Genomic DNA, 24,452 nt, shown 5'->3' on the forward strand with positions numbered 1-24,452 from the left:
GGTACAGTAAAGTGTTTCTGATCCGACTGACCACAGCAGGTTCATTTTGTGTCCAGTTTTCAGAATGAAACTGGAGTGTTAACGTGAACGTTACATTTCATCGCCTGCTTCAACACAGAACCGGTTCTATCTTGTGTTTCACCCTCTGCTCTCTGGTTCCATGTCACCTCCAATTACTTTAATCCAGTAGGAGAACTTTAACCTCTCAGAGCTGAGAGCAGGAAGTCAGGCAGCAACAGGTGGCAGCCTCCTCCTCCACCTCCTCCTCCTCCTCACAGTTGGAAACTCGGCCTCTTTCAGTTCTGAACGGCTGCTTTTTGTTTCTCTCTGTGGTGGGCTAACAGCACCGGGGATCGGGCCAGGTGGTGGGAGGAAGACAGGCAGGAGGACGAAGAACTGGGGAACAGCCAAGGATCAGCTGGGGAAAAATGGGAGCTTCTTATGGAAAGAAGGTGAGTGCCCCTCTGTTTTTCCTTCCTGATCACAAATCTGTCAGAACTCCTGACGGGGGTTCAGTCCAGTGGCTCACTTCTGAGCTTCAAACAGATATTTACTGGATCAGGTTCTGAAGGTTTTTCTTTTGAGGAACTGAAGTATGGCACAAACTACAGATCACTGGTCAGAATAAATCAAAACATCAACCAGACAGATTGTTACATTAACTCTGCTGGTTCTGATCCAGTGAGCCTGATGATGACGGGTCAGGTTCTGTTAGGTCATGAAAATATTTGTCTCAGACTTTTAAGTTTTTGCCAGAAAACAGAATCAAGTTAAACATCCTGTTCCCACTTCCTTAGTTTGTAACTACACCTTCTGAAAGTCCTTTGGTTCTGAGTCTTTTGGTTGTGAATTCTTTGGCTCTGACTCATTATCAACGTGAACACCTAGAACCTGCAATGTGTTAGCTGATCTATCAGTCTGTTTCACATGAACAGCTGATGTTTTCCTACACCTGAAGGAAACAGCTGATGTTTTCCTACACCTGTTTCCATCCACCTGACGTTTCCACGGGAACAGCTGATGTTGTCCTACATCTGAAGTGAACAGCTGATGTTGTCCTACATCTGACGTTTCCACAGGAATAGCTGATGTTTTCTTCAACCTGAAGTTCCATGGGAACAGCTGATGTTGTCCTACACCTGAAGTGAACAGCTGATGTTGTCCTACACCTGAAGTGAACAGCTGATGTTGTCCTACACCTGATGGGAACAGCTGATGTTTTCTTCAACCTGACATTCCACTGAACAGCTGATGTTTTCCCTTCAGGTTCTCATGTCACCCACGTTACAGCCAAACTGGGTCAAACCTTCAGGTTGTTTTACAGTTGAATGATTTTCATCTTTCTCTCTGAACCACCTGTTAGAATGACAGAAAAAGAGTCTTAGCATTCAGGATAAATATGATTAGTAAGTCAATGACTGAATGATGCCACTCAGGTGTGGATGACAGGTGCATCACAGGACTTGAGTCTGCAGCAGCATGACTGAAGAGATGCTTGGAGCAACTTCATAGTCTTCATAGTTTTTTATTTCTTAACATGAAGTGACAGTTTCAGTGAAAATAGAAATGACTGTTTCCTGACAGATCTGAGAAAATGAATCTTAATCCGATCACCTAACGTTTGTTTTTCCTGGACATGCCAGGGAAATTCTACAAGACAAAGTCCAGCTCACAGGAATGTTTCTGCTCTGCACCATGAAACCAGAGCACAGAAAAATATTTGAGATATGAGGCGGGTCACACCTGTCAAGGAGGACATGTTGGGGTGTGCTTGTTCCCATGGTAACAAGCAGCTGACAGCAGACTGGAGGAAACATGGTCATAGGTTATGTAGCTGCAACGTTCTGCTCACACTGACTCCTCAGATTATTTTTAGTTCCATGTTTGGTCAGCAGCAGGTGGAGGCGAGCTCCAACCTCCGAACTGCTGAAGTGCAAGGTGATACCTGACCCAAAAATGGGATTGCTCCAGGATCATAGATCAGTGGCTACCAACCTGGGGTCCCTGACCTTCCAAGGGGATCCCCAAAAAGCAGCAGGTGAGAGAAAGGGTACACCCTGGACACCCAGTCCGTTGCAGGGCCAACACAGAGACAAACAACCACTCACACTCACTCCCTGGAAGAATTTAGAGTGACCAGTTAACCTAACATGCATGTCTTTGGATGGTGGGAGGAAGCCGGAGAACCCAGACAGAATGCATGCATACACAGGGAGAACATGCACACTCCACACAGAAAGTATGTGCAGCTTTAACTGTACAGTTTGATTCGTTTGTTAAAATTGAGGCCATGTCCATACAGAGACAAGTTGAGGTTAATCCAGTGGAAGAGCTAGACTTTTATAAAGGGGGGGGGACAAGACTTTATTGGGGATCATATAGTAAGAAAGGAAATGATTGAGTTCCTCTCTCTCAAACACACACACTCACATACACTACTGTGATAACTGTGGTCACATTAGAGAGATGTGAGAAATTTATCTTTACCAAGTGGAAATATTTGAAGCAAGTTTAAAAAGGTCCATAAAAAGTAAGTTGGTTGTTTTGGGGTGTAGTTTGTGGAGATCTTGGGTGGTGAGCTTCACGTTGGGAAGTGTTGGGCTGAAAACACAAATGTCTGAAAACAGACAAGTTAGAAAATGAGGGTCATCAAAATCTGCTATACAGCAATATTTTAAAACATTTAGCCATAGTGAAATATATATATATATATACACAAAGCGTAGTAAGCCACACCTTGTACAGTGGTGGAAAAAAAAGTTTTTGGACACCACATGCAATAAACTTTTTCAACATTTTTATTTGCAAGTATTTCATGATACTATTTGAGATTGTTTAAAATTTTAAGGGTGTCTGAAAACTTTTAACAGAATTCACATAACTGATCCCCCGTACATCTAATCCATCCGTCCATGTCATGAGTGGTTTAGTGAGGCCAGCTAGCTGGTGGAGCCACAGCGGCAGAGTAGTTAATGTCTGTCCTGGTAACCTGATTTGCTGCAGGAGACCAAAATTCCTCCACAATCATGAAAGAGTCTGATAATGTCACCATTACTGCAACTTGCTGCTGCTGAAGGAGCTTCCACACGCTTCTGGACCGTCATGCTGATTCTGACTTTTAGTTTCTTTGATTACAGCACGAGCAGCCACACACTGAACAAAGGACAGGTAACCTTGTTTTATGTTTGCTTGATTTTAAGCATTTTAAATAAATAGACCATTTTCCTCAACATTTCACATTTTTATTAGCATATTTTGGCAAAGTGGTTGACTTTTGCAACACATTCAGTTGGCTTATTGTCACCTTTTTGGAGTTAATTATTAATTTTGTTAACATTTTGTACATGAAGTTAATAAACTTTCTTTACCTGGGCTGCTGCTGTGTGAGAGACCCAGCTGCCTTGGATCTGCTTAAATTATGGGTGAGGTTTTCTGAAGAGAGTGTGTGAAGAGTTAGGTTTTACTTATGTTTTAATTAGTTTTCTTTTTCCATTTTATTGGGACAGTTCTGGTTGTTTGAGTTTCCCCCCAGGTTATCACAGTTCTGAATTTTGTTTTTGTTGTAGTTTGTTGAGAAGATGTTTTATTCCCCCTTTTTGTGTCAAAATGACCTGATCAGCCAGTATACTGTAGGTTTCCCTCACATGCCAGTTAGTGCTTCAGTTTTCTCTGTTAAAGCTTTTTTGAAGTTTGTTTTTGCTGACCTCTTTTATGGACCCAGATTCTTTGCCTTTTGTGAGTTAATTTAAAATATATATATATATTTTTTCCAAATTCCCTGTGTCTCTCAGATGTTTCAGCCCGGTCCCTGACAGTTTCTGTTCAGTAAATAATGAGACAGTGTGGTCTGTCATGATGACGGTCGGAGGTTCTGGATTTTAACACCTGATGAGGAACAGGTGAGTTTATGTTCTGGTGGAGAGCTGAAGGATGGTGATTTAATAGAACAGAAAATGATTCCTCAGACACGCTGAAACACCAGATTTTTTTTTTTTTTTTTTTTTAATATGGTTGTTATTTTTTTCTTTTTTAAGTTTCAGCTACATCTTATTTCATTCCAGTGGTTTGATAGATTTGTTGAGAAGTTCTGAAATTAACTGGTTTGGAAAATAAATGTGTGTGGTCAGCAGGTGGCGCTGTAGGAGGTAGACAACAAAGTCGATTTCAGAACTGACCGAGCAGCAACACCTGAGAAATTCCTGCAGGTTCATGGAGGGTGGTGTGTGCATGCACACTGAAACAGCACAAGCATGGCTCTGAAACAGAGAACAATGAGAGCTGCTGATGGGCTGAATGTGGAGCTTCTCAACCTCTTTATGTGGGAACAATCAGAGCTGCTCTCCACCAATCCGAGCTCAGATCCTTTTTTTCTGTCGGGTCACGAACCGGAGTGTGAGTGTGTGAATCAGGTCTGAGGGGATATTTTCAGCTGTGCTCAGTAACCAGGAGGACACGTGACTGAGTGTAGAGCTGATCCAGGATCTGATAGGTCACAGGTCAGAGTCAGTGTGTGTGTGAATGGGTCAGATTTGTGTGTCTGTGTGTCGTGACAAGAATCAGTGGCCGAAGCCAGAGAGGCAGATTAAGATGAACCGAGAAAATCCTGCAGCTAAAAATACTGACAGAGAAGTCTGACCGAGTTAAACCGAGACAGTTCATATGAACAAACAGACTCGGATTAAAACACCATTCAGGTCCCCGAGGAGCAGGGTCTGCTAGCTATTTTTTGGTGCCCTAAACACGACTGCTTAGTTCATATGTCTTTATTTCCAAAGTAGATTTTCTCTATTGACCCTCAGCCATCAGTTTAACTTACTACCCTCTTAAGACTTAAGTCATTACAGATAAAACATCCACTTCCAAAAAAACTGCAACAGAAATTTACAGATTAATATTATTCTGCATAAATTTCTTGAAAAACTTCAGCTGTGCTCAAAGCTACTGAACACTGAAATAATTTTAAGGATTTCTATTCTTTAAATGGCAGCTTGATTATTTGATATCGCTGTTATTGTCTTTGTGTTTTAGTACAAAATGTCGCATTAAGTCACATTAAACTAATTTTTTAAATGGGTTTATATATAATTATACATAATTATACATTCTGTGATTTTAGGGTTTCATTTTCTAGAGCCATCATAGCTCCGAACATATCCAGGATCCAGTCTACCACCAGACAGTAGACCATAACAGATCACTCTACTACCACATCAAGCTCCATATAATGTACCCCAAACTTGTTGCAAATATGTCCTCTTGGTGATCCAGATTAGTGATGTTAAGATTAATTTTTCATGTTTCTCTAATGTGACCACAGTTATCACAACAGTGTGAGTGAGTGTGTGAGAGAAACTCATTCAGTTTCTCTTTTAGTACATGACCCCCATGTATGAAAGTCCAGCTCTGCCCTTGATGAAAAGCTTAAGTTTAGTTGTAATGCTGCTCTTCATCCAGCAGAGGTCAGGCTCTTCTTCCTGATTTCTTTCCTGAAGGCTCAGGTGTGTGTGTTCAGCCTGCAGAGTTGATAAGTAACTCTCAGATCCTCCTCATGTTGCTGCCCCCTTTTCCCTCCTCCTCTTCCTCCTCTTCCTCCTCCTCCTCTGACTCCAGGTCAGTTGGACCGCTCGCCGTCTCTCTCTCTCTCTTTCTTCTTCTCTGTTTGAATGAATGGACTTTGTGTTGGTTGCTAGGAGCGACTTCATCAGGCTGCAACATGGTGACAAGGCCCCCACTGTCTATAGACCACCCCTGACTGCCCCTTCATCCTCCTCCTCCTGAGGAGATGAATGTTGTTTACAGGATGAAGGCAGCTTCACATTCACTTCCTGTGGAGATCATCACCCTGGAAGTCTCTGACAGTAAACTCTCAGCTTGGAATCTGATTGGTTGTTTTCTTCAGTGAACTGTGATGTCGTCTGTAAATCTGAGAAACTGAAAACTTTGAGCTCTTCTGTTCTGACAAATAAAACCTCATAGCTGAGAGAAGGTGGATCTCGTGTGGGCTGCCTTCCCTTTTTCTTGTTTTGTGATTTGACTGAGACTCTTTAATCTGTCGTCCTCAGCTTCTCTCGCTTCCTCTTCTCTTGTTTTCTAGAAGGCGTACAGCATCAACCACGAGCCTCCACTGAAGCAGCAGTGTGTGAAAAATGGAAAGCACCCAAACAGCAGAGGTAAGTTTGTTCCTCTCAGATTACTGTTGGCCTCAGAGAACAAAAGGCGCTCTGACCTGTGAAAGGTGGAGTCGGCTTATCGGTGTGGAAAAAGGCTGTAATGGACCCATTCAGGAGGAACCAGACCACAACATGCAGGAATCTGAAGAAGCTGCAGAAACATGCAGTCCGGGTATCAGACTATAAGTTCTGAATCAAAATCTTTTTACCTGGACTGAAGTTCTGTTCTGGTAGAGCTCAGTTCATATTTAGTTGTACAGCACCAATTCACAACAAAGTAATCTGAAGTCACTTTTACAGACACAGTTCAATTCAAAGAAATTCACTGTAGTCCAAGTAGGATCCAAATAAAACAAAAATTAATATATGATCCACATTAGTCTAATTTATAATAATTGTGTTCATATAAACCAGTTTGCATCTTCCTGGACCAGTTAGGGGTGGATAGGACAGGAAAGAGGGGTCAACAAGCACCAAAACTCTAAGCCAGGGATGCCTGTTGAGAAAGAAGAAGAGAAACACAAATTAATGACAATAAAAATATCAGATATTTATACATGGAGAATAAGGAGAGCAGAGAGGAGCCCGGTGCATCATGGGTCCTCCCCCAGCTTCAGCCTGCAGCAGCAGAACTTAAGAGATGGATGAGGGGCACCAAGCCAGACCTCCTATAAGACTTATCATAAAGGAAAGTTTGAAGATTATCTGAAAGGTAGAGAGGGTGTCTGCTTCCTAAAGCCAAACTGGGACTGGTTCCACAAAGAGGGACTGAAGGTTCTGTCTTCCAGTCTACTTTCAGAACCTCTAGAAACCACCAGCAAACCTGCAGTCTGAGAGTGAAGAGCTCTGATGGGAAAAACTGGAACTCTGAGATCTTTAGGAAATATGAGAACTTTGCTGCTACTTTTCATCAGAACCTGGGAGAAGGGTTTACTAAATCTAAACCTCGACCACCATACAGACATTGTGATGGATCCACATGTGCACCCTTCCAACCACAAATGTATATAGACATATAAACCCTATTTATGATAGATAATAGTGATAATAGTTACTTTATTCATCCCACCTGGGAAATCAGCCTCTGCATTTGGCCCATCTCTAGATTCTCTAAAGAGAGGTGGGCGGCCATATTTTGGTGTCTGAGGGACAGTTTAAAGGGGTTTTTTTCTTTATAGTGGCTCACCTCCACAGACTTGAACCTAGGTCCTGTAGCACTAAATGTACACTACTCTAACCACTAGTCTACTACTCCCTCCACTTTGATGCCCCCAGTAATGTTTGTATTCCCTATAGATGATATCAGTTTCTCAGAAAACACACGGAATTGTCTGATCATGATTTAATTAGGAAAATGATCATATACAAAGATGTGGTGTGTAACTCTGATAAAGTCCGACTGTACTACCTTGCTTATTATAACTAGACTGAATAGGAGGAAGGTTTACACTATAACCTGATTTAATGGAATAAACAGCAATTGTCTTGATCAATCCTGTGATTTGGGATTGGGATTAGAAAATTGAGTTTTGTGGACTGAGCCTGTAGTTTTTCTCTCTCCCTCACTGCTTCCTGTTGTGGTTCTGAGCTGATGTTGATATTCTCTGTAATCTCTGAGATTACATGGCTGTTAATCCTTCCAGCTGGACTCAGATCACACACTGGACAGTTTCCACATATTCAAACTGCTGTCAGCTCAAATTCTGACATGATGAAGATAAAAACAGCTGATCATGATTTTAGAGCCAAGATCAGGTCTCCTCTGGACCTCTGATCTTCAGAGTCTCCATGTTTGGTTTTTGTTTGGAGCTCATGAAAGCTACTGGATCTGGTGAAAGAAGTGAAGCAGCGTGGGAAAAGGCAGCGGGCTGGCCGGAGGGATGCTGATTCACAAAGAGGAGGAGGAGGAGCAGGGAAACACTGGGGATCATGTGACTACTGTTTCACACTCGGCATGACTGAGTCGGGAGGAGACGAGCTGCTGCTGCTGCTGCTGCTGCGGAGAGCATGAAGCTTCCCACATACTGAAAAACTGAAGCATCAGACCACTTCAGACCAGATCAGCTGGACCACATGGACCAGAGGATTTCTACAAGCGGGGAGAGGATGGTGAAGTCTGGTGAGACTGACTCAGATCCTAGATCCTCCTGAACTGTCGTGCGTATACAGAGTTTTTCTCTCAGATGGTTGGTTGCTGAAGATACGTAAACTGACCTCTTCTGGAAAGTAGAGGTGAAATTTTTTTATTTACTCATGTGGAACCAGATTTAACAGATTTATGTGTAAACAAGTTCATCTTTGAGTTTTTATGGTTTGGTGAGCACATTAAATGTGAACAAACCAAAAGACAGATTAGTTTAATAAACCGGTCTGAAGCTGTTCTGGATAAGGCCAGCGTGGGACGATAAGGTCAGACAGACTGACTTCAGATCACTGTGTCATGCAGAATATCACAGAATATCAGGAGTGTTGGTTCTGTGGTGATTTAGTCCTGGTTTGGTTTAGGATTCTGTGGTGGTTTAGTCCTGGTTTAGTTTAGGATTCTGTGGTGGTTTAGTTCTGGTTTGGTTTAGGATTCTGTGGTGGTTTAGTCCTGGACTAGTTTAGGATTCTGTGGTGGTTTAGTCCTGGTTTGGTTTAGGATTCTGTGGTGGTTTAGTCCTGGTTTAGTTTAGGATTTTGTGGTGGTTTAGACCTGGTTTAGTTTAGGATTCTGTGGTGGTTTAGTCCTGGTTTGGTTTAGGATTCTGTGGTGGTTTAGTCCTGGACTAGTTTAGGATTCTGTGGTGGTTTAGACCTGGTTTGGTTTAGGATTCTGTGGTGGTTTAGTCCTGGTTTAGTTTAGGATTTTGTGGTGGTTTAGTCCTGGTTTGGTTTAGGATTCTGTGGTGGTTTAGTCCTGGACTAGTTTAGGATTCTGTGGTGGTTTAGACCTGGTTTGGTTTAGGATTCTGTGGTGGTTTAGTCCTGGTTTAGTTTAGGATTTTGTGGTGGTTTAGACCTGGCTTGATCCAGGTTCTGTGGTGGTTTAGTCCCGATTTGGGTCAGGATTCTGTGATGATTTAGTCTCGGTTTGTTCCAGGATTCTGTGGTGGTTTAGTCCTGGTTATTCAGTGCTTTAGCTTGTGGTTAAAAATTAATAAACTGAACAAACAATTTCAGTTGTTTTAGTGGTAAAATCAGTTGTTTCTGACGAGCTGATCAATAACTGACCAATAAATGCAGACTTTGACCCGGGTCAGGCTTGTTTGTCAGGGAGTTTATGTGAGAGGTCAGACTTCTTTATTTCTACTGTTTAGAACTCCAGTTCAAATCAGTCAGATTTAATTAGGTATCTGCTGCAGCAGAGGGTCCTTAATCTTGATTTTCTGGTCCTGAGACTGGTTCTCTTCTCAGAACCTAAAATCCAATCGACTGGACCCACAAGCACTTCAGTTGTTATCAATTATTGACAATAATACAAAAGATTTCTCACACAAACAAAACGATTTTGTTTTTTTAAATATGTTTTTTGTATAGACTAAGCTTTTCCAGAAAGGTCAGTGAAGCCACAAAATTCCAGTGAAATCCCTATAGTATCAATGCCAGGCCTTTAAGTGATGCTGTAGTACCACTACAGAAATACACCAAAGTCTGAGAAGAAGATATGGAGCATGCTCAGACCCAAATCACTGGCAATAAAGGAAAAAAAAAAAAAAATTGGTGGGGCGGGGGTCAGCACTAGTGTTTTCAAACAGACACTGTTCTGGTTCTGTTCTTGAGTCCCAGAACTTGTGTTCTTTCTGGCGAACCGGCCCACGTTCACACCAGTTTAACCAGAACCAAGGCAGGCTAACTCTACTTTAACTTGGCACTTGATGGTTAATATTATAACCTACAGTTTCCCAAAATAAAGGATAGTCTATATTCAGATAACTGATTAAAATTCATAGGATGCTGAGGTGGCAACACAAGCTTACATAAATCACCTAACAAAATTTTAATCAGATGCCAGGCAACATAACAACACAGCTGGAAAGATGTACATGTAAAGTCCAGTGCCACGTCTGTCCAAGCCTTTTTTGCTGTCATGGTATTCCTTCTTCACTTTGTTATTATTATTTAATTAATTTATTTATTTTTTATTTTTTTACTTTGTTGAAACACAGCACATAATACAACACTTGCGAGAACATTGACAGCCAGTGTTGTGAAAGGGATCTGTGGCAATTGTGCCACTGGGTTGTTAAAAAAGATTTCTAGATTTTTCATATGAAATAGAAAAGGATATTCACTTTGGGAACAGTTTTAGAAAAGCAGCAGTTTTGGATTCCAGGAAGACCAGTTCTGTGTGGACAAAAAGTCCAAACAATAAACTGTACCAGAATCTCCTAAACTCATCCCCATGTGGATCGAGTCCAAGCCTTAAGGAAACAGAACCACTCAGCATTTTATCTTCTGGTTTCCTGCTTTAGCCAATTCAGTTCAGTTCAGTTCAGCTTCATTTCTTATAGCACTAATTCTCACATCACCTCAGAGCACTTTTACAGACAATCTGTTCAAGCCAATTTAATGATCCAGTCAAAACAAATCCACATTAGTCCAATTTATAATAACTGTATTCCTAAAAGCCAATTCATGAAAAATAAAAGCCTAGCTAAGGAAACCAACAGATTGAATTAAATCTTCTCTTTAATTTAATCCTCCATCCTGAGCTGCATGAGGAGGCGGTGGAGAGGAAAACCTCTCTTTTAACAGAAAACCTCCATCACAACCAGAAGTAGAACCATGAAGGGCAGCCATATTCCTGGACCAGTTGGAGGTGCAGAGGACAGGAAAGATGGACCAACAGGCACCACAACTTTTGGTCAGGGAGACCTGCTGAAGGAGAAGAAGAGAAATATAAGTTAATGATGGCAATACTGTCATAAATATATACATGGAAAATAATAAGGAGAAGGATAAAAATGGATAAAGTGCTCAGTGCATCATGAGACGCCCTGGCAGCATAATCTGTTCATACAGGTGGGAATTCCAGATTTGGATTTCAGGAACGTTCAATGCTTCCATGAATGGCTCCCCTGAGTGTGGCTGGCGCTGCGCCAAAGCAGCATTTTCTGAAGAACAAGAGAAGATCAGTCAGATCAGGCAACAGGGAAATGAGGGCGTCCTCTACTGAAACTAGAACCAACGATCTGGTGCCGCGTGATGATTCAACCAGTGTTCACTCCAGGCTGAGGAGCTTAATGGAGCTCCTTCAGATACAGTGACAAAGAAGTACCTTTTAGGTTTTCTTACACGCTTAGATAGTTAAAAAAAAATAGAAAAAATTGTGTTATTAGGTGTAAAGCACATTCTGTGAAAATTTACACACAAGATGTGTTTAAAATGAACACTCCTGCTATTTTAACACATCTGTTCTAAGAGTGCATTAACTGGAATTTGTCTTTCAAACAACACACTGAAAACCTGGCGGTTAAACTCAGATTGAAACTTTCATTTTCAAAAAGTTTCTAGTGTTAGGAAGTTTGTGTAGTCTGTTCCATCAGCATGGGACAGACTACAAAATGACTTGGACATGTCTGAACTGCTTAATCTTAAATATTTCATTCATGCATGAAATTCTGTTTAAACAAACACACACATAAAAAATAATAATAATAATAATAATAATAAAAAAATTCCAATATTTTACTTCTACAGACATGTACCATCATGCTTTTTTATTTCTTAATCATGTTTTACGTTTTTATATTTAATTTTTTAATCTATTCTACAAAAATGTTTATAAAATATGGTATCATAATTATATAGTGTAACTATTCTGTAAAATCATACCTGTACCATTTTCTTTTCCTGTTTATCAATGAGGCAAACTTTGTAATTACAGTGTATGTATATATGATATATATTTATTTATTTTACAGCAAGTGGTAGTTTATTGGATGACTCACTAATGTCTACTGAAGTGGATAATTTACAAATGTACCATCCTGGTCCAAGCATATGCTAGAAAACAGCTTCTAAATAGGTGTCCACCATGGACACTATTCATCAAAAGGTCCTATTTTTTTTATTTTTGTCTGCTAGTTTTCAATGTCTGTGCATCAAGCAGAAATTCAGACACATTCAGACACTGAAAAGGGGAAGAGACACAAGAGGATGTCTTCATGGCAAGACGGGCCTGACAGCAGAGGACCAATTGCACTGAGACGCTGAAAATCAACTCAGCTGCTGCAGATTTGATTGTTTAATTCCCATGGATGGATGAATGAATGAATGAATGAATGAATGAATGAATGAATGAAGGAAGGAAGGTAGGTAGGTAGGAAGGAAGGAAGCGGTCAGGTTTCCTCCCGGCTGAGGTGGAGTCAGCCTGCCGCCTTCATCCTGCAGATGGAACCTGATCAGCGTCTCAGAGGAGATTCAGTTTGCTCGTTCTGCTTAGATCGATTCAGAACCTCAGAATATCTCATCCGGTCCTCCTGAACTCTCCTGTTATTGATCCAAACAGACTTATGTTGTAATTGGATTCCTTGACGAGCCAGATGGGGGCCTGATAGACTGCAGGGCCCATTCTGAGCTGTTTTTCTTGTTCTTCCTCTTATGTTATGAAACATCTCAGGAGCTGTTGGTTCCTGCAGGTTTCACACAGGAAGTGTGTGAACATGTTGACTTTCATGGGGAAAGATACAGGACAAAGTGTCTCTGATGTCTTTCATCAATACTGATCTGTCTAAGAATCAGCTTCACCCTTCAAACTGAAGCATATTATTTGCTGGTTTCATCAGAACCAGAAACTGATCCAGACTTCAGCATCAACTTTAGGAGACATCAGAGCAGCTGTCCACGCACATCTGTTCAAGTCCTTTGTCCCAGTCAGAGACAAAGAGACGAAAAGAGGTCCATAGCTGCTTCCATTTTTCTGAAACATGAAGCAGGCGTTCCAATTGGTTTCTGGTTGCAGAGAAAAAGTCTTATTGTGTGGAGACAACTGAGGACATTTGATCTGTGTCTGAGGACGAGTATCAGGTGATAATTTGCTCTCTGTCCTCTGAGGACGGACAGATGCAGAGAGTAAATGTGTCTAAAGATTTTCTGACAAATGGCTGTATGAAACTGTGTCTCACTGTAAGACATTTAGTTTGCGCTTGCCTCTCAGTCTTCATTGTTCTGATTTCTGTGTCCGCGTGTCTTCAGCTTCAGCATATGCAGACCTGCGGCAGCACCAGTCAGAGGGCGTCCACAGGAAGCTGGCACCCATGCCAAACTATGTTCCCCCACCTGATTACTTGGACGAAGACGAAGATGAGGACCTGATCAAACCCAAGAAACTGGTGAATCCTGTCAAAGCATCCAGAAGTCACCAGGAGCTTCATCGCGAGCTGTTGAGCAGCTGCAAACGGTAAGAGGGAGAGACATGGATAGGACATCTCAGACTGTCAGGACATCTCTGATGATCAGGTTGTCTCTGTCAGCTGGGATGTCTAAAACGGTCGACACTTTCTTACAAAGACAATTTCAGAAAGTGATGATTCTGACAGGATGCTGAAAATCACTGGAGGACATGTGGACAGATCAACTGTAGGACTACTAAAAGAAAAGAGGGTTTTTATTTAAAGGATTAAATTTTGACCTTCTGTTTTTTACAAGTTTAACTCATGGACACACAGAGTCTCATTTCTAAGGGTGACTCATCCTTTCAAAAATATAAACACTGTCCTGTAGACAAACAACATTCATATAAAAGGGCTAAATTAAGATGATTTAAAGGTGAATAAAAACTGAAACAAAAGTTCAGTGTTGTGTTTTTTCCCAGTAGGCATAAGATTAGTTTAAATCTGTTCTTCTTTGACAAAAATAAGATTTTTCAGAGTGGAAACTTTCTTTTAAAATGAATTAAAAAATGTTTTTATAAAAACAAATTGAAGGATTTTATAGCTTTAGAAATAATTTTATTTACAATATAAATTATATCAGTCATTCATATTAACCATATAATTTTTTAATGTAAAAAATCAAATAAATTTCATAGTGTCTTTTTCAAGACTTTTTAATAAAAACAGATTTCCTAGATGTTCAGAAGATTTAAATCATCAGATGTTTTTGATGAAGAGAAAGATTTTTCTTTTCAGACTTCATCATCGTCATCATCAGGATGTGGTCAGTCCAGAAAACTAAAAACATGTCTGAACACACACCTGCTGATTGGCCTGTTGGTCAATCAGAGAGCAGCTCTGGCCACATGAAGAGTCTGCAACTTCATATTCTCTAAGATGTTTGTTAGGAGACTAGCAGACGTTGCTAAGCAACAGCCTCCTACTTCACAGGCCTCCTCCACCACCACCGAGTAAGCTGGGAAAGTTTTCACCTCTACACAGTAGCTCATTCACACACAATCAAAGCATACACCACTCGTTGTCATGGTTACATTCCGGGGGAAACTAGGTGTTAAACACTGTCAACAACTTTATTTAAAAACAGCTGATTTACAAAAACGCATCGAATCGATTTTTTCATCTCAGATAAAGCAGTGTGTGTGTTTGGTGTATTTGTGTGTGTGTATGTGTGTGTGTGTGTGTGCGTGTGTGTGTAGAAGTGGAATGCGTGTGGAAATGAAGCCGGAGCTGCAGAGGGTTCTGGAGTCAAGGAAGAGAGATCAGCTGATCCGACAGAGGAAACAGGAAGAGGAAGCTCACAGGAAGATTTCTCCTCTGGAGGCTGAACTGATGAAGAGACACAAGAAGTTGGAGGAGGTAGCACACACACACAAACACACACATAATACACATTGCATATGTTCAAGCCAATTCATTGTAGTCCAGTTAAAACAAATTCATTACTTGATCCACATTAGTCCCAATTATATCTGTGTTTATATCAAGCAATGGACCCTTAATTTATGCCTTTTCTCGCTATATTCTACAGTTGAATGATTTAGCTATCATTGGCTACGTTTACATGAATAAATATGTCATATATCTGATTCATTCAATTGTAGAGTTATTGAATTATTGAATAAGTAAGTTATATTTCCACTGAAATGCAGTAAACATTCTACAGTCATTCAGCAGATGCTTTTTTCCAAAGCATAGTGGGCGCCTTAAACATGGTGGGGGCCTTAAACATGGTGGGCGCCTTTAACATGGTGGGGGCCAGTGCATACCTTGGCTATTTCACAGCAATGGACTTGCTGCTGCCTTTTTCTTCTGTCTGCCATAGTTATATGTGAAATGGCCCAGCGGGGTGGCGCAGCAGTGCATCTCTCACTCACTGTAGCATCACGTGTGGAGCTGAACAGCAACGGTGATGTATGATGTGTGGGAGGACATGGAGGTGTTGTAGCAATATCACAAACCTCCCTAAACATCTGAGAGTCGACCATAACAGAATATAATTAAATTATGTTGAGGAAGAGGAGGAGAGGGACAGATGGTGCAAGGGTGAGACACGTCACTCTTTAAGTCCTTTGATGCTGCAGGCAGGTACTAACCACTATTCAGAGGGAGAAAATGTGGAGCTGTGGACCACTGATGCTAAATTTTGGGAAAGTGATTTTCATCTGTCTGTAGTTGTTTTTTTTTTTTTGTTTTTTTTTTTTGTTGATGTTCAAACAATAGGAGTTCCTCTCGTTCTAAAGACTATTGCGTCATATTTAAGTATGTACAGTATTGAATTTGGTTATGAAATAAGAAAATGCTGCAATAAATATTGGTACGAGTTCATCTTGAAGTGATATGGGTCCCTGAGATCAGCTCACACTAATTCAACAGGCCTAGATTCAGTGGGTAAGGATGCAGCAGAGGCTGGTGTCATTAAATATTCAGTAAAACAGCCATTGTAGGTTGTTTAAAAATAAAAATATGGATGAAAAGTAACAGGATTTTTTTTTATATCCCTCTCAGTTGTTTAGACTGAAGGTTGAAAAACATGGAATTCTAACAAGTATTCTATAAAAATGTAAATACCACTTTCTTTCCCCTCACCGTAAGCTGCTTTGTAAGTGATTTTCTAAACACAGTAAGTTTCTGTACAAAGTATTGGTATTGTATCAGTATCACCGATACTGGCTTGTATTTTACTTGGTATGGGATCAGAAAGAAAAGGAGTGGTATGGCGCATCACTAGTAAACACTGCATACCCGGTGCCAGGGCATCACCTTATATTTTGTGTGGCCAATCCCACAAATTTTTCACAGGAAACCAGTGAAAAAAATTCCCAGTTTACGTAATCCTCGTTGATTGGAACAGTCAAATACACAGCAACTGTCTGGCATCTCTTTAATTTACTCAGTAAAGACAAAGTCAATGAACCTACTTCACTGAACAGAGATTTATCTAAAAGGAAGGCTTGAAATCTGATCTTAAAGCTGGAGAGGGTGTTTAGCTTCTTGAACTAGGAGCTGGTTGGAGAAAATTCAGAACCATCCAGATCTTTAAAGCCTCGTTTCCACCAATGAGTGCGGGACGGGACAGTTATGGTGTGGATATGATTTGTAAACTGTAATCTTGTTGCATTCCCACAGCCAACCGTAACCTTACTTGAGAGATGGAGCATCAGTCAGATAGCGATGGATGCCTCAGCATGACATCATTGCAGCGCCTTCCTTCAAGTATAACCGCAACACAACTTAGAAACAAAGGAAGAGAATGGCAGTCATCCAACAGTTTGTGTTCTTTCTTCTATGCTGTGCTTCGTAAGGCCATTTTAAATGGAGATTTAATCAACAAAAATAATATGTTGCTTTAAACAGGGAGCCGTTCCTGCTTTGTTTTTGTACTTGGTCGCATGTGAAGTGACTTTTTGCTCAACCCATCAACAGATTACAGTGTGTCAAACTCCACCCTTTTAAGTTGGATCGGTTAGATTGGTACCCCAACAGAAGAGTCTCAACAAAGTAGGATGGGTCGGGTCGGACATTAGGGTACCCTTCCCAGTTTTTGTGTGTGGAAACATAAAAAAATTGTGTCCTGACCCACACCCGTAGGTGGAAGAGGGGCTCAAGACATCTTTGTACTTGACTAACTGATTAGTTTCATCAGGCTTCATATATAAGTATATCTGAATATCATTCGCATAGTAAAGAATATTTATATGAAGTAATATTATCAAAGGTAGAATGTACAACGTGAAACGTATCGGCCCAAATACAAAACCCTGAGGAACTCCATGACTTAATCTGGTGTATGAGGAAACCTTCATTTACATTAACAAACTGGAATCCATCCGATAAATAAACGTATCACCAAAAGTGCGTAGAGAAAAATACTATTTCTGAACAGTTTATGACTTTAACCAGTCTGATGTGGTTCCTTTAATTCCTATAACATGTTCCAGTCTGTAACAGAATGTTCTGATCCGTGGTATCACTGGCTGCGTTTACATGGAGCGCTTTTGATCCAATCGAACATCCAATCAGAATAAAAAGTGTCATATAAACACCTCAGCTAATCTTATTGGCCTCGATTGAAATTAATTTTAAATCTGATCGACAAGTGTGGTTTAAACCTTTCCACAAACCAATCAACAAGAAAAAATAACATGTTTGCACTCATTCTTATGGTTTCTGTGGTGGCTGTTGTTTCTACGCATGTTTGAATCACGTGGGGGTCAGGTGACGTAATGAGTTTCAGGAAAGAACAGAAAGTTTCAGAACAGAACAGAACTGGACTGTGAAACGTTTTAGTTGGAAACTCTGTCAAAGGCAATCAAAAGACTGAAACAACGAGGGGAAGTTGTAAGATTTAATTAAAGCAACATAAAAGTTCTGAAGGACACAACCTGTCAGAGGAGAGTTATTGATCCAATCAGATGTACTGATTCACAACTTTCTATAAACGACTAAATTAAGTGATTTTTTTTTTTCTAAAATAAGATGAATGACTTTTTGAAACCCATGAAATCATTTTGTCTCTCCGTCTCCGTCTTTGTCTCTCTGCAGCTGGAGAAACAGCAGGAGCAGCAGCAGGAGGACGACATGAGGGCTCCGGAGTTCGTCAAAGTCAAGGAGAAACTGAGACGGACGTCCTATCACTCTAAAGAGGAGAAAGAGGTGTAGGAACAGAGACTGTGTCCAGCAGGGGACATAGACACAAATTTACAGGAATGTTTACAGGGATCTCCAAGGACACTAACACTGAGGACTTCAAAACACTAAGGATGTGATGAGGGGTGGTGTGGAAGCAGACAGAGTCAACAGGAAGACAGAAAATAACATGGTCTTCAAGTCTACAGGAGATTCTGAGGACAATTTGAGTTCAGCAGGAGACAAATATCCAGAAAGTCCCTTGTTGACAGGACACTGAGGACACAGATGACTGATCTGTGATCAAACAGTGACGACGTCAGATCAAAGTTAAATCAGATTAATTAAAGATGGAAGTCGGTTCTTGTGATGTTTTGAGCTCTGGTTCTGGTTCTGAATGATGTCCAGTCCACAGTATGTAGATGTCCACATGTCTAACTGGTTGCTGCGATCTGTACTGGTGGTGAGCTAGAGGTCTTCTTCCTGGAAGGTCCACCTTCAAAATCTCCTGATCTGTACCAACGACTGGAGGAAAGTTCAGAATCTGCAAGGAGACACATGTGAGAGTCAGAAGATGATGAGGACCTTCAGGATCTTCAGGTTATTTCTTCAGGTTGAAGATGAAAACAAGAAGAAGATCAACTCTCACCTGTTTGTGGGTGAAATCAGGAGTTCAGACCTGATAAAACATGTTTGCATGGGAGGAGAATTGGGTGGAAACAGCAGGGACATGTCCTTACCAATATCCAGCAACTCCTGAGTTGTCCCTATTATTTTCTGTCGAGCGATCAATTCAGAGATTTGTGCTCTTTATTGGCAGTGTCGCTGCCTTAATTCCCGCCTTATAAGCGATTAAAACTATTCTGATTCTCACTAATGTGATTGGCTGCCCCAGCTGTCACCTGCTCTGTTGAAAGAGCTAGAGCTGTAGTAACCGTGAGTGGTGCTGACGGTGGTTGTGTTCTCAGTCAGAGCTTCAGGAGCAAAGAAAGAAAGGACATCAGGAGTTATTTGAACATCAGTCAATTCAAATGTTTGAGTCACTAAAAGATTATTTTTCAACTGCTTTTGTGTCATTAATAATGGCAATAGTAACAGTCACAAAAAAGAAAGAAAGTGGCAGAATCTAAGCAACAGGTAGTTCAGAAAGAGGAGATGCTGAGGAGAGGGGTAGGTGAGGTTTAGTTGTGACTTGAGCCACATAATTAAAATTTAATTGACTGACCTTCATATAATGTACAGACTAAAATAACATTTTTGTTTGGTACAAATCCTGCAAAAAATAAAAAATATTATGTGAAATTTAACATTTACTATCATGTGTTCTATGCAGATGTAATGAGTCAAAATGATCACATATAGATTTTATTTTTCAAACTTAACTTTGTACTTTTTAAATGGTTTATCACTGTTTAATATTCTGTTAATGGTCCTATTTTTCCTCCAAGTTTTCATTAAGTTAATTTAAGCCATGGATTTCTTGTTTTGTTTAATTTTAATCATAAATCTGTGATGGTGATGCAAACTATTTTTTGTCTGTATTTGATTGAAACAAATGTGCCAACAGATGTTTTTCAACCCATAAACTTACAGAAATCATTAAGTAAAATAAACCTGGATTCAGTTTAGACACAAAACAAAAAAGCAAACTTCGGCTTGTTCAGATGTCCAGTCCACTCAATATTATGATATTGTAAATAAACTTCTGTCATAAGTAAGCAACAAAACACTTGCTTTCGGGACCTTTAAAGGACACGTTTATGTTGCCACCAATGTAAAAATCAAACCTACGCCCTTGCATGTTTGGTGGCTCATATTCTGCTGGCTTTCTCTGTGGTCTGAAATTTGTCTTTGATGCTGCACCGTAGAGAGAAGCTGGATCTCCTGACTCCACAACAGACTGATGGTCTGTAGAAGGAATGAAGGAAACTGGTTTTCACCAGAACCTGAACTTGAAGAAGAACCATGAACAGAAGACAGCAGGTCGGGTCTGTAGGTCATAGTGATGAAGGACTTTATCTAATCCCTCCACAGAAGTTAAATGAGAACAAACTGGAACCTAAAGGTAAAGTTGGACCTCATGATATCCACAGACTGAAGGACTGACATTAGAACCCCCCCACCCCACACACACACACACACACACACACACACACACACACACACCCATTCTCACAGAGACATTAACCATGAGGCTGTAATGAAAACCAGGTCAGAGGAGGCCTTACCCAAAGCCTTACAGAATTTCACTGTAGACCGAATAACATAATAAATAGACTTTAGAGCCTGAGATTAAACTCTGAAACTGTTTCTGTATTTTCACTCGGTCTGATTTTCTCGTTGGGGTTAAAAGTTTTGTTGTCGTGAAGCAGAAATCTGAGTTTTTATGTTGAGATCATTAAAGAACCGGTGCTGCTGTTTCTTGGCTTCATTAAATCCACAGATCTGATCCAGGCTCTGGATACAACAACATCATTTGGACATCAGCCACTGTGGAAAACCCAAGACAATGAAATCCAGATTTAATCCCTACTAACCAACCAATAGAGGTGCAGCATGGAGTAATGTGCTGATGGAGGTGATGCTGTTCTCTGAAAACCCAAACAAGCCTGAAGAGAATCTGTGATGAGTCCTGTAGGGATGATGATGATTTCTGACTTTTCAAATAGTCATCTATGTATAACCCCATCTCCAAGAACAGTTGGAATTCTGTGTAAAATGTAAATAAAACATAATTCAATGTTTGTTAGTTCTCATTGACCCATATTTTAATCTTAGTAGAACATAAACAACATATCAGATTTGATGTTAGATTATAGCAAATTACAACAGAGCTCATTAAGACGAACCTAAGTGGTCTGGTTAAAGGTTTTCTATGTTTGGTGGGATGTGTTGAGTCTGAATTTTTAGTCCCATCAAAAAAAGCCATCAGGATTGTGATTCTGGACAGGATTTTTACTTTAACTGACAAATTAAATGATTATGTTCCTCTTTAACACACACACTCACATACACTGCTGTGATACTGTGTGGTAGTGGCGGTAGACTGGATCATCGTATGTATCGCTCCACATTGGAAGCTGTCAGGCTGCTGATACTGGGGCTGGGTCTGTCTTGGAAATTATGAAATAATCTTCAGCATTTTCATGTTGTAGATCTATGTTTTTTCTTTTTTTTCATTATTCTTATATCTTCCTATACAAAATCAGACTGGTTAAAGGACATTTTCATGTTGTAGCTACTTTAAAATCAACTAGCAGCCTTGGTAGCCTCCTGTTTACATTAAACTGGATTATTAGTCAGCGCTAAAAAATGTGAATACTGGGGTACTGTTTGAGCATCTTTATGGTTGATTTTCAGCTCCAATATGAAAATCCTGATTAACTGAGTTGATGTGTAATCGCTAAATAAACTCACTGAAAGCTATATGGTTTCCTCACTTTATCTTAATCTAGTGCTTCTATATAACGAGATTAGCACTGCTACATAGCTTCATGCTAACATTAGGTTAATAATTACCATTAGTAGTTCTTTCTGAACAGGGACTAAATTTCTTCTAGTAATGTGCAGCCAAATGTCAATATTTTTAAATAATCATCTAAGGTGGCAGTTTGGGGTGTCAAATCAGATTTCAGGGGTGGCCAGTGCCACCCTGGCTACTACCTCTCCAACCTGTCAGCAGGCGTGCTAGCTAGCGTTCTGGGCTAATTTCCTAAACCCGCTTTTCTCCACCATATTTGTCTGATGTTAGCTTCCCCTGATCCACTGGGCTTTGTCCAGGTCCACTGGTTAGCTGCAGATAAACTTCATGTTTAGCTAACATTAGTCAGATAAACACAACATGACATCACAGAGTTTGTAAAAGGATTTAAGTAGCTTAAAGGTTCAGTGTGTAAGAATTGCAGACATTTAGAGGTAAAGATGGACTAAATTATTAAAAATGCCAAACACAGTTGTAAATAGAAGGTGGCTGTCGGTTGCCTAAAGTCTTCCAGACATAAACGTGTTTTCATCTGAGTGGATCCGGGGGCCTCAGATGCAGCAATGACTGGACTACAGGGTAACTACTTCAGCAATGTGTACTGTCTTCATCTACATCAGGCAAGGGCTGCAATCCTGCAGGTTTTAGATGTTTCCCTGCACTACCACACCTGATTAAAATTAAATGGCTTGTTGTCAGGTTTTGCCCTTTCATGTTAACCCTTAAATTTGATTAAGGTGTGCTGCAACAGGAACCATCCAATAACCACAGGACAGCAGCTCTCAAGGACAGACTTTGGACACTCCTGTTCTACAGAGCTCTAAATGATCAAATGCAGGTTAGAATTCAGTTTTAGTTGGAAATAAAAGTTACTTGTCACTTTGTTGGTTGATTAATTTTTCATGCATATTTTAAAGTGACCAAGAAAAGCAGACTCTGCCGTAAAATGCCAGTACTGTAGTTTTAAAGCTCATAGGGTTCTCACAGTCATTTTCGAGAGATGCCATAGTAAAATGGTGGCACAAATATGGCAGCTGCCATGTATGTGGACCCATGGGAAGTAGACATAAATGGCTCATTCAAGGGAACAAAACGTAAAGTAACTAGAAAAAACCCTGTTTTTAATGATATATTAAATTTTTCTGTCATTGACCTTTGATTTAGTTACACACTGAGCCTTTAAGTAATTTGTCAACATGTTTTAGTGACATTTTGCCTCCACATTGATCTATCAGCCATCATCTATGCTGTAAAGAAATAAATAAATAAATAAATCATAGATTATATGGGCTCATGTTGCAGGATCTTAGTTGACTAGCATCCGTTTGAAGACAGCAGAAAGGACACATTGCCCTCTGCTGGTCAAAAGTGGGATATATTGTTTAAGAAAATAAAACAGGAAAATACATAATTTCCATTAAAGTGTATTTATTCCACCAACTCTTCTTGAAGTCTCAACATGTCATAAAGGAAATAATAACTTCATCAGAGGGATGTCAGCATCACATCCTCTCCATCTGTCAGCATTCATCCCCAGGAGGTGGAGCCAGAACTTTTAAATGTTGGTTCAGGCTGAAACTGCTGCACAGGAACTGATGTGTCATTGTTGTTTTTCCTGCCTGGTGCAGAAAAGTCAGTTATGAACAGTTCAAAAAGTTTAACAGAAGTAGTGGAAGAAACAGATAAGAGTCCTGAGAAATTGAGCAGTTTTTGTGCAGCCACAATTCCCAAAACATTGGGACACTGTGTAAAATCGTCAGCCTATATTTTATTCCCAACAGAGCATAAACAACATATCAAATGTTGAAACTGAGACATTTTACCATTTCATGGACAATATTTGCTTTTTTTTTATTTGATGGCAGCAACACATCCCTAAAAAGTTAAAACACATGTAACAAAAGACTGGAAAAATAATTGCTACAAATCCAAAACAGCTAGAAGAGAATTTGACAACTAATCAAGATAATTGGCAACAGGTCAGTAACATGACTGGGTATAAAAGGAGCATTTCAGAGAGGCTGAGTCTCTCAGATGTAAAGATGGACAAAGGTTCACCAATCTGAGACAAAGTGCATCTAAAAACTGTGGAACAATTTCAGATAAATGTTCCTCAACATAAAATTAAGAAGACTGAAAATCCCACCATCTACAGGGTATAATAAAGTGTATAAAGATTTAGAGAATCAGATGGAATCTCTGTACACACGGGACAAGACTGAAGCTAAAACTGGATAGTGGTGATCTTGGGGCCCTCAGGCAGCACTGCATTGAAAACAGACATGATTCTCTGCTGGAAATCACCAAATGGACTAAAGAAAACTTTCAGAAATCACTGTCTGTGAACACAGTTCACCCTAAAAGCCATGAATGCACGTTAAAGCTCTACCATGCAAAGAAGAAGCCATAAGTGAACAGGACACAGAAACAGCGCTGTCTTCTCTGGACTAAAGCTCCTGGTTTTAAAACGTGTCTTTGGGACAGGGTGCAGGGGTCCCTACTCCTCGTGGTGCACCCTGAGGAGTAGGACACAGCAAGTCTCACAGCAACATACTGGGGGGCCTCACCATGTAACGCCCTGAAAGTCAAAACTAAAATTTAAAGTCAGTATGATATTTGACTGGAAGTCAATGAACGCTTGATAAAATAGGGGTGATGTGGGCTGTTCTGGGCGTACCAGTTCTGCACCAACTGAAGTCTGTTAAGCGTCGCCTTATTGAAACAAGTGAAAACAGAATTACAATAATCAATATGAGATGGGATAAAAGTGAATGATCGTTCCAGTAGCTGATTTTG

General features: G+C 40.2%; 1 protein-coding gene across 2 annotated transcripts; it reads left to right on the plus strand.

Moving 5' to 3' along the window:
* The first annotated feature begins 382 nt into the window (after window positions 1-382).
* On the plus strand, window positions 383-19,939 carry si:ch211-236d3.4 (protein FAM107B). Of its 2 annotated transcripts, XM_041980031.1 has the most exons (5): window positions 383-452; window positions 6,095-6,170; window positions 13,350-13,554; window positions 14,746-14,905; window positions 18,092-19,939. In XM_041980031.1, the coding sequence occupies exons 1-5, from the start codon at window positions 429-431 to the stop codon at window positions 18,206-18,208; spliced, it is 582 nt and encodes a 193-aa protein (XP_041835965.1). In that variant the 5' UTR covers window positions 383-428; the 3' UTR covers window positions 18,209-19,939. The 2 variants fall into 2 exon arrangements, with proteins under 2 accessions (XP_041835965.1, XP_041835966.1); XM_041980032.1 differs by lacking the exons at window positions 383-452; window positions 6,095-6,170 and adding an exon at window positions 8,115-8,289.
* The last annotated feature ends 4,513 nt before the right edge of the window (window positions 19,940-24,452 follow it).

The sequence above is a fragment of the Melanotaenia boesemani genome, chromosome 3 (assembly GCF_017639745.1).
Source record: "Melanotaenia boesemani isolate fMelBoe1 chromosome 3, fMelBoe1.pri, whole genome shotgun sequence".
NCBI lineage: Eukaryota > Metazoa > Chordata > Actinopteri > Atheriniformes > Melanotaeniidae > Melanotaenia > Melanotaenia boesemani.

Coding starts and splice junctions, on each gene's coding strand:
- si:ch211-236d3.4 (XM_041980031.1), top strand. CDS start 429: ATGGGAGCTTCTTATGGAAAGAAG. Junction 6,171..13,349: donor AAAGCACCCAAACAGCAGAG/GTAAGTTTGTTC, acceptor GCGTGTCTTCAG/CTTCAGCATATGCAGACCTG. Junction 13,555..14,745: donor CTGTTGAGCAGCTGCAAACG/GTAAGAGGGAGA, acceptor GTGTGTGTGTAG/AAGTGGAATGCGTGTGGAAA.